The following is an 8,729-nucleotide window of genomic DNA, read 5'->3' as shown; positions in this document are numbered from 1 at the left end:
GGCAAGTGCTCTACCACTGAGCTAAATCCCCAACCCTTGTTTGTTTGTTTTTAAGACAGGGTTCCTCTGTGTAGTTTCAGGGCCTGTCCTGGATCTCACTCTGTAGACCAGGCTGTCCTTGAACTCACAGAGATCCTACTGGCTCTGCCTGCCACGTGCTGGGATTAAAAGCATGTACCACAGCCACCCAGCTGTTTTAAACTTTTAGACAAGGCCTCACATTACCTGGGTTGGCTTTAAACTCAGGATTTTAGGAGGATTACAGGCGTTGGCCTCCAAGGCCTTCTGCTGGTTCTTCTTAAAAATGTAAACTCTTTGCTAGGTGCTATGTAACGAGTCTTCTTCTGTCCCTCCAGCCAACTCCCCAATAATGACACGGAGACTTCTTTTTATTTTATGTGCACTGGTGTTTTGCCTGCATGTATGTCTGTGTGAAGGTGTCAGATCTTGGAGTTATAGACGGTTGTAAGCTACCATGTGGGTGCTGGGAACTGAACCTGGGTCTTCTGGAAGAACAGTCAGTGCTCTTAACCGCTGAGCCATCTCTCCAGCCCCAAGACTTTTTATTAATTATGAAAGCTCGGCCAATAGCTCTTATAACTTAAATTAACCCATTTTTATTTGTCTGCATTCTATCACATGGCGTTACCTCTCTTCCATCTTGCACCTCCTGTTTCCTCTCTGTGTCTCCCGGAGTTTACTGAGCACCTCGATTCCTCCTCCTCTTCCTTTCTCTCCCCGGGAATTCTGCCTATACCTCCTGCCTAGCTATTGGCCATTCAGCTTTTTATTACACCAATCATAGTGATATATCTTCATACAGTGTACAAATATCCCGCAACAGTGGTGGTGGTGTATGCCTTTAGTCCCAGCACTTGGGAGGCAAAAGCAGCCAGATCTTTGTGAATTCGAGGCCAGCCTGGTCTACAGATTGAGTTCCAGGACAGCCAGGGCTACACAGGGAAATCCTGTTCTGACAAAAAAAAAAAAACAGAAGCGATGGGATCTCATGCCTCGAGGATTAGTTGACAAAGAGCGAGCGTCACACAGGCTAGCCTAGAACCGCCATTCGTACGCTAAAACCCCGGCCAATTCTACTTAATCGAGGTCCTTATGGCCCAGGCACCTCCGTCCTGACCACAAAGGGATGGTAAGAAGCCAAGCGGGCTTAACCCTTTCTTGGGAACTCACCAAGGACCAATGGAAGAAGCCACGACGCACAGAGGAGGTGCGCACATCTTGCATGAAGCTCCTAAGCCATGCATCGCTAAGACTTTAGTGATGCAACTGGTAACAGCGCAAAGGTGGCACACTGTTATCACGTGCCATACGATAGTAACGAAAGCAACGTGTGGTGACCATCTGATATTATCTAAACTGACAGACCGTTGTACGCTCGCTAGGTGAGACATCGAGTACGAGTCTAAGAAAGGTCATTCAGGCTGTATGTAAGTTGCTTAACAACACGCAGTTCTGCTTAAAGGCCGTCATTTCAGCTAGCAGTCACTAGTCCCGCATCGCAGAACTGCAGTGCCATTTGAAGCACTATGAACTACATGTTGCTAGAGAAAACAGAGATGTCAGAGTATGCCATGCTGAGCTAACTCGTAACCGATTAATAGTAACATGTCCATCATCGCCGAATGGGAGAGAGCGCCGCAGCTAGCACGCAGCATAGAGCGATGAATGCAGGAGTTCAAATGACTCCACTCTATCGAGGCTATATAGCACCGAATCAGCCAAGTTGCACGGAGAGGCTTCGCCAAGACGTTGGAGCGATACACACCCTTGCTTCAAGCGTCACAGCAGCATAAGTAGTTAGTGAGGAACAAGCTATGGAGTGAGAGCAAATCATACAGTTCGTGACAACAGCCTCTAGTCCTCAGTTAGCACACCATGCACGATCATGAATCCCGGAGTGACCTCATGTGCATCGTTAATATACCACGAGAGCACCTCTGAGTCACTACGACTCTAGTGGACCTCCTAACCATGTCAAACACGTATGTCGGTACTCATGTTCTAGTCCTGTTATTATGCGTCCTTCGGCTGTTCTGCTTACTTTTTGTAGGTACAGGATGACTCTCTTCAGTCCTCGAATGTAGCTCCTGCACTGTGCTCTTGGTCAGGTATGACTCTTGAGCGTAAACCCTGCCAGATCCTCATTGATGCGTAGGAGTTCGCAGAGCATGACCCAGGCATATGCCAATAGTCCACTGGTAGCCTGCGTGGCGCTGTTTGCAATCTGCGAGGCTAGCTGCTGGAGGTTACCAACGAGCATGCATAGTCACAGCACTGCTCACTCAACATAGTCCTCGGACGGACGACCGACTAGCTCCTCATGTACTAAAGAAACTAGCAACAGAAGAGGTCTACATTGAACCTCAAGATAACTACGCACAAACGAAGGCAAAGACTGAGCAAGCTTAGCCTAGACGGCGAAGAGAATAAAGGGGATGAGACGGATCCTGTAGAGATCGGCTGATCAGTAGCCACAAGATCCGAGAGCAGTGAAGAGCATCCTATTATGCCCCTGCTAGGACGCAGCGACCATGCCGGTTCAGTTCCACAGCAGCTCCGATGTTGCCGCTGGACTTTCACCCAATAGATGTGTCTCATGGCTCGACAACACCGATCTATATAAAGCATCAGCTACTGACCGTGCATGACCAACCTTTATAGCCGCTCGGGCGCCTAATTATCGAGGAGCCTGCATTCTGATACAAGTGCCCAACACGGGCTAACCACATGCCTCACCCAGAGCCCCCCAAGAGTACCCGAGGACCTGAGCTGAGATCAACCATAGTAAAACATGTCAATGCTTCTCTAAAGTAGAATACGGTATAGCGACGGGCATGTATGGGAACTACAGTAGTTAAGAACACACTTGGATTTGTCATTATCTACATACTTGCGCAGTTTCCTTAGACCGATCGTAACATTGGCGCCAAGCGTGCACTAGAAGCATTTGAAGCATGAGCTACAGCCAGAATTGCACGATGGATCACAATGTATCCTCCTCCCTTGCAACGGCCTCGTCCCACAGGGGGCACCAGTACAGTGCGACAGTGAAGGGCATAGCACATTGGCTATTAGCCTGTCAGATTATATGTAAACAGATCACCATTGAAGCTAGCATAAGAATAAATGGAATAGCCACTACAGATGAGAATATAAAGAGGAATGCATTTGAGGCGCTGTGGTGCATACCGTGAACATGCTTGAGCAAATCAGTGCTCTTCGTGATTAAAGATATCATGCTCGCGTGAAGCGTTGCTCAATCCTCCACCATCTAGCGTCCATCCCACAAAAAAAGTATCTATTACCTGCATTAAAACGCAATGACGATGCAACTTACTTGGTGAAGGTAATGATAGCTCAGAGTGTAAGAACGCTAATTTTTGGGGTGATCCACGTACCAAGCACGAATGCCCTGCCGCGATATACGAGCAGACTAACATAGGTAGCTACACAGAAGCAAGTGAAGATAAAAAACAGTAGATCTGAAGTCGTTTAAAGCGAACAGATACTACTAGGTGTTTCATTAGCACGAATTAGGTACCGTACGACGTCCATCTTCAGTCTGGGTATTCACTATCAGAGCGCGTACTCAAATTTCGAGTAGAAGTGTAGTATACACTAGACATTAGACCGCTATGTACTCCCTAAAGCAGTTTACATTCAGCAGTACTTTCAGTACCCATCTCGATAAAGAAAGTTAAGCTCCAGAAGAATCGAATCCGACACCTTCAATATCAATGTCCAAGTAACCTAAAAAAATGACCTCCCTTCAGAATAAAGATGGCTGCGCGAGGTAGGACTAATACTATTCAAACAAGCGCTCACGGTGGACATTTTACAGATTCAAGTGCACGGGACTTTAGACGCATGCCGGAGCGATTCAGCACTGCATAGATCCAGACAAAGAGGATCCATGCGAACTGGCTGCCTGTGGAGGGACAACTCTGTGTGTTTTTCTTCTTCCCCACCACCTCCTGGACTAGAAAATGAATGACGGCACCTTGGGGGAGACGAGCCAAGTATAGCCAAGGCCCCGGGCTGCTGCTCACCGCTAAGACGAGTGCTCGAGTGCCATGAAAATCATAGTGATGTTTGTGCACGATGTACGACGCCCCATATAATTCAGTTGTCGTTTGCATGTGCCCAGATTATGCAAAAGCCTCTAATTATGCTCATGGCTACCCAATGTTAGCAAGTCTTCGAGTTTGCCTCAGCAAGCAAAGTACGGAGCCATAGGGCAAAGGTGCTGTAATTCCTGAACTCCCCTACAGAGTATCGTGCCCAGTAGGCGGTGGGCAGTGTGCAGCTATAGCAAAAGGTGTTGTGATTCTAAGATGGTGCGAAGATCCAGCAGTGTAGTAAGTCTCACTGTCTAGGAGGCGACCGCCACCGTCAGCGATCCTAATGTATGTTAATTGAACTTGAGCCTTCGAAGGCTGACTCGACCTGTGGGTGTAAGTCCCAGCGCCCACCCCCTGCGTTTGCTTATATAGCTATGGTAGTTCCACAAGCGCTTAAATGGGCGCACAGCCCAAGATGCAAGTTGGTAAGAGCGGGAGTCGTAGGTAGGGCCCCAGGGCCGGATGGGTCTGGGAGATGTGCATTCTAGGTCGAGCACCAGAGATCCCTGTACGTATCTGGATTATATGTACTGATAGTCAGCACAATTCTGGGGTGCACAGTGGTACACTCGTTACTGATGACTGAGGTGGGCAGTCCAGTTGCACATGCTTCATGTGGCCATCACGTGCAGAGCCATCCCGGACGAATCCGAGCCCAGACGGACCACAGCGCCCACGTAGAGGGAACGAGTGAGATACTTAAGTTGATGCATCTTCCCTCGATCGCCTATGACATCGGGGGAGCTTCAGTCTGGATATAGCGCACAGACCGGGGCGTTTTGCTGGCTCAGTCTTTGGCTGCCCATCCACAATGTATTCACCATGTGTACCTCTTGCGCCCTTGGAAACATGCGGACCTAGCGTGTCCCTACCCTCGCCTTATTCTCAGTAGCCATTTAGTATATACTTTACTGAATGCTTGTAGAGAGCAGCGACGTGTAGGTCGGCCTAGGTGACGCATCACCTACTCCTTGGTGCTGCCCCTCGTGAGGGAGGGCCAGGCTATGGAGGTCAGAGACCACCTTGTTGATTAGACGCATTCTCTTCTAAATCTCTGGCAATCCACACTCATGCAGTTCTCGAGGTTCCACTACCGGGAGTCGCTCAATCAGCTCGAGTATGCGCAGCGCTTGCTCAATGCCCGAGCTTCAACCTTTAGCACTGCGCTTGAGCTCCGAGTGCCATCACAATCACGCTACAGATAGCCCCCGTCATTCTGCCGCTCGTAACTATTGCTGAAGTGTGAACATGTCCCTCACCTCTAGCCCATTTCGTAAGTTGCTGAACTGTCGAGCAATCCTGCACACCGCAGTGGGAGTTCCGCGGGTGCAGTGGGTCAACTCACCTCTCATGGCCTGCATCCTCGGTCAAGTGCCGTGCCAGGACAACTCAGCACAAACACGTGCCTGGTGAAGTGTCGAAGGTAACTAACATGCAGCTTAGTGCTGCAGAGCATATGATGAGAGTGTACAGAATGCCAGCGGTATGGATTCCAGAGTGGAATTGCATGACGCAGCGTACAAACGGGACCTGACCAAAGAGGCACTAGTAGCCTGAAGCCTCACTGCTACTCAAGTCTCGCTTAGAATCTCCTCACGTGTGCTGTACAGTAGAGAGCTACAGCCTGGAATCGCGAGCATATCTCAAAAACGGAGGCAGTTGGCAGTAGCTGCTCTGAGTTGAGTCCATGCTGATCTGTTCTTACATTGCTGATGAGACAGGTGTTACTCTGTAAGCTTTGCCGTCCTCAGTCTCCAGCGCTGGGCTGCGACTAAGACCTTCGTCGTAGACCACTTGGTGGCTTAAGAGCACGGTGCGCTCTGACTTACTCTCTAGGGTAGCCGATGTGTCTCCAGTTGTCCTAGCAATCCACTCAATAGAGCTGGCTGACGAACCATTCCAGTAAATTAGAGAGTTCGTAGGATCGCCTGCGTGTCTGGACGCTACAGCTGTGTACCTCTTGTCAGCACTAGATAGCTATGCTACAGTATACGATGAGAGCAATAGAGGCTTAAAGTCTTGCGAAGAGCGTAAAGAGGAGACCTTGTTTAGCCTAGTGAGCCAGACAAACACTGCTATAGGAGAGAGTTGGGACTAGGAAGCTTTAGACGTCGAGCTGGCCCTATGTGCAGCGCTGGCCATGTTGCGACCGTGAGGCAAGTGCAATGGCCACTCCCATGTGGCCTTACGAATCCTCTGCCTACCAAGAGGAAGAAGCCAGGAGCACCGTCAAGAGAGAGATCGAGAAGAGGGAAACTATGCTTGTAAGTGCTCAGAGAGCAACGTGGCCACCACAGCATGAGAGTATGAGGCTTGCCTAGGCACAACCATAGGTTTCCCGATTGTTGGCTGGAAGCGCCAAGCAGCCCAAATACGCTAACTTGCGAGGACCCCGGCTTACTGCGATCCTCAAGGCCCATTGCCTCCCGTTGGCGGCCCCACGGTCATGAGATCTAGCAACGCTCGTGCAGAGGAGGGTGCCGGAGGAGCAAAGGTGAGGCCAAGAAAGCGAGATGTGAGACCAGGTGGGGGCAAGAATGAGGTGACCGCTATTCCTGTGGACTAGTGGCCACGGCTCGCTGCACGCGAGGCACCAATAGCGTTTGATGCTGGCAAGAAGCCAAGCGGCTCCCACTTTGTCTTCCCTCACCGCTGTGACGGTAAGGGGGCGACAGTTCCCTGACAGAACTTCTCATTGTTTGATCTGAACCTTTAGCTGTTGGGTGCTCTGGGCCTCGCCCTGGGCGCGGGACCGAGCCTCCGTGGCACCAGGTTGCAACTCAACAGCCTGGGCCCCGAGGCTTGCAGGGACCTCCGAGACCTGCTGCTGCACAACCAGTGCCAGGTCACCACTCTCCGGTGAGTGTCGGTAGCCTGATGGAGGCTCTGGCTCTTCCCATGGCCTTGGACATGATGAGCACCCTGCCTCGCAACATGGCCGGCACAGGCCTGCCCTGGCTCTATAAAAGAGGTTGTCTGGGCCCTGGCTAGCTTCCTGCCCAGCTCCATTACAAGCATCGGAAAGGAACAAGGTGGTGACACCCTTCACCCCAGCCAGCATTCAGGAGGCAGAGACAGGCAGATCTCTGAGTTCAAGGCCAGCCTGGTCTACAGAGCTAGTCCAGGACAGACTCCAAAGCTACAGAGAAACCCTGTCTCAGAAAAAAAGAAAGAAAGAAAAAGAAAGCCTTCCTCCTGGCTAATATGAGCCTGGGGGACAGGAAAGCTGCAGTAATTCCTGGCCAGTTGCCTGGCAACAGACCCACTGCTCCGCTGCAGACTCACCGTAATGCTGGATACTCTGTAGCTGCTCCCAGGGTGTTGGCTGATTTCCTAGGAACCCAGATGCCGGGGAGTCCTGGTTTCTGATTAGAATCAGAAGGGAAGGAGGAAGAAGAAAGGAGGGCTGAAAGGGACTTCTGATGAGATGGCTCAGGAAGTAAAGGTGGCCGCTGCCAAGCCTGACAAACTGAGTTTAATCCCTAGGACCCACAAGTTGGTTTGCAGGAAAGAACCAGTTCTCACAAGGTGTCCTCTGACCTCCATAGCCTCCTCCCTCACCTCACCCCCCAGGTACACGTGCACAAAATAAGTTAAATAAATGAATATGAAAAGGAGGGGTAGGGAGAGTCAGGAAGCAAGAGAAATAGAAAGGGGAGGGAAGAGAAACCTGCTTCCCCTGACTCCCCGTCCTGGGCAGGGTCCACTCCTTATTTCACTGTCCCTTTTCCTGGGCCTCATTTCTGTGTCCAGACTGGCCTCCAACCCAGACAGACATGCCCCTTTTGTCCAAAATCCCAACACCCATCTTGGGTACCTACAATGCTCCCTCCCCCCCCCCCCCCCACCACCACTACCACTTGCCTTGCTTGTGGCCTTTAGGCTGTCCAACAACCCACTGACAGCAGCAGGCGTTGCCTTACTGATGGAGGGGCTGGCAGGCAACACCTCGCTGACACACCTGTCCCTGCTGCACACTGACCTTGGAGATGAGGGGCTGGAGCTGCTGGCTGCCCACCTGGACCGTAACAGGCAACTGCAGGAGCTGAACGTGGCCTACAATGGTGCTGGTGATGCAGCAGCCCTGGCCTTGGCTAAGGCTGCTCGGGAGCATCCTTCTCTGGAGCTGCTGCAGTAAGTCCCGGGCTGATCTCATCCCCCCAGGCCTCAAACCCACTTTTTCTCTCTTCAATATGTTCTTCCTACCCAGGGGGTGCTCTGGACCTGAGCCTGCTGTCTGTGTTCCCTTTCTTATCCTGGTTTACCCAGTGCTGAGCCAACCCAAGTCCTCTGTGATTGTCCCTTAACCTGCTCTGATTCCCTACCACCATTTCTCCTAGGGACACTGTCCCTGATCACACTAAATGTTTCCATTGGCTTCTACTTCTGTCTCTGGCTTATTGCAGGTTCTTTTGGGGATACTAGGGGGTGAACCCAGGACTTTGTGCATGCTAAGCACTCTACCACCTGAGCTACATCCCCATCTCTTATTACAGACACTTGGCCCCTCCCACCCAGCAGCCTGAAGGGAGTTATAAGGCTTTCTGGCTCTCTCTGCCTATCCACCTTGGGCCTTCTCAAAACCCA

At 51.0% G+C, this 8,729-nt stretch overlaps 1 protein-coding gene across 1 annotated transcript in view; it reads left to right on the top strand.

The window, feature by feature from the left end:
* The first annotated feature begins 4,720 nt into the window (after positions 1-4,720).
* Nlrx1 (NLR family member X1) overlaps positions 4,721-8,729 on the top strand; it is a 7,046-nt gene continuing 3,037 nt past the window's right edge. Inside the window, exons 1-6 of the mRNA XM_036193599.1 lie at positions 4,721-4,819; positions 5,219-5,320; positions 5,455-5,565; positions 6,275-6,406; positions 6,859-7,001; positions 8,025-8,276. Of these exons, the coding sequence (XP_036049492.1) occupies positions 4,721-4,819; positions 5,219-5,320; positions 5,455-5,565; positions 6,275-6,406; positions 6,859-7,001; positions 8,025-8,276 (839 nt within the window). The remainder of the gene's footprint in view (positions 4,820-5,218; positions 5,321-5,454; positions 5,566-6,274; positions 6,407-6,858; positions 7,002-8,024; positions 8,277-8,729) is intronic.

Source organism: Onychomys torridus, chromosome 7 (assembly GCF_903995425.1).
Source record: "Onychomys torridus chromosome 7, mOncTor1.1, whole genome shotgun sequence".
NCBI classification, from domain to species: domain Eukaryota; kingdom Metazoa; phylum Chordata; class Mammalia; order Rodentia; family Cricetidae; genus Onychomys; species Onychomys torridus.
Note: the sequence above shows the minus strand (reverse complement) of the source record. Positions and strands in the feature narration are given on the sequence as shown.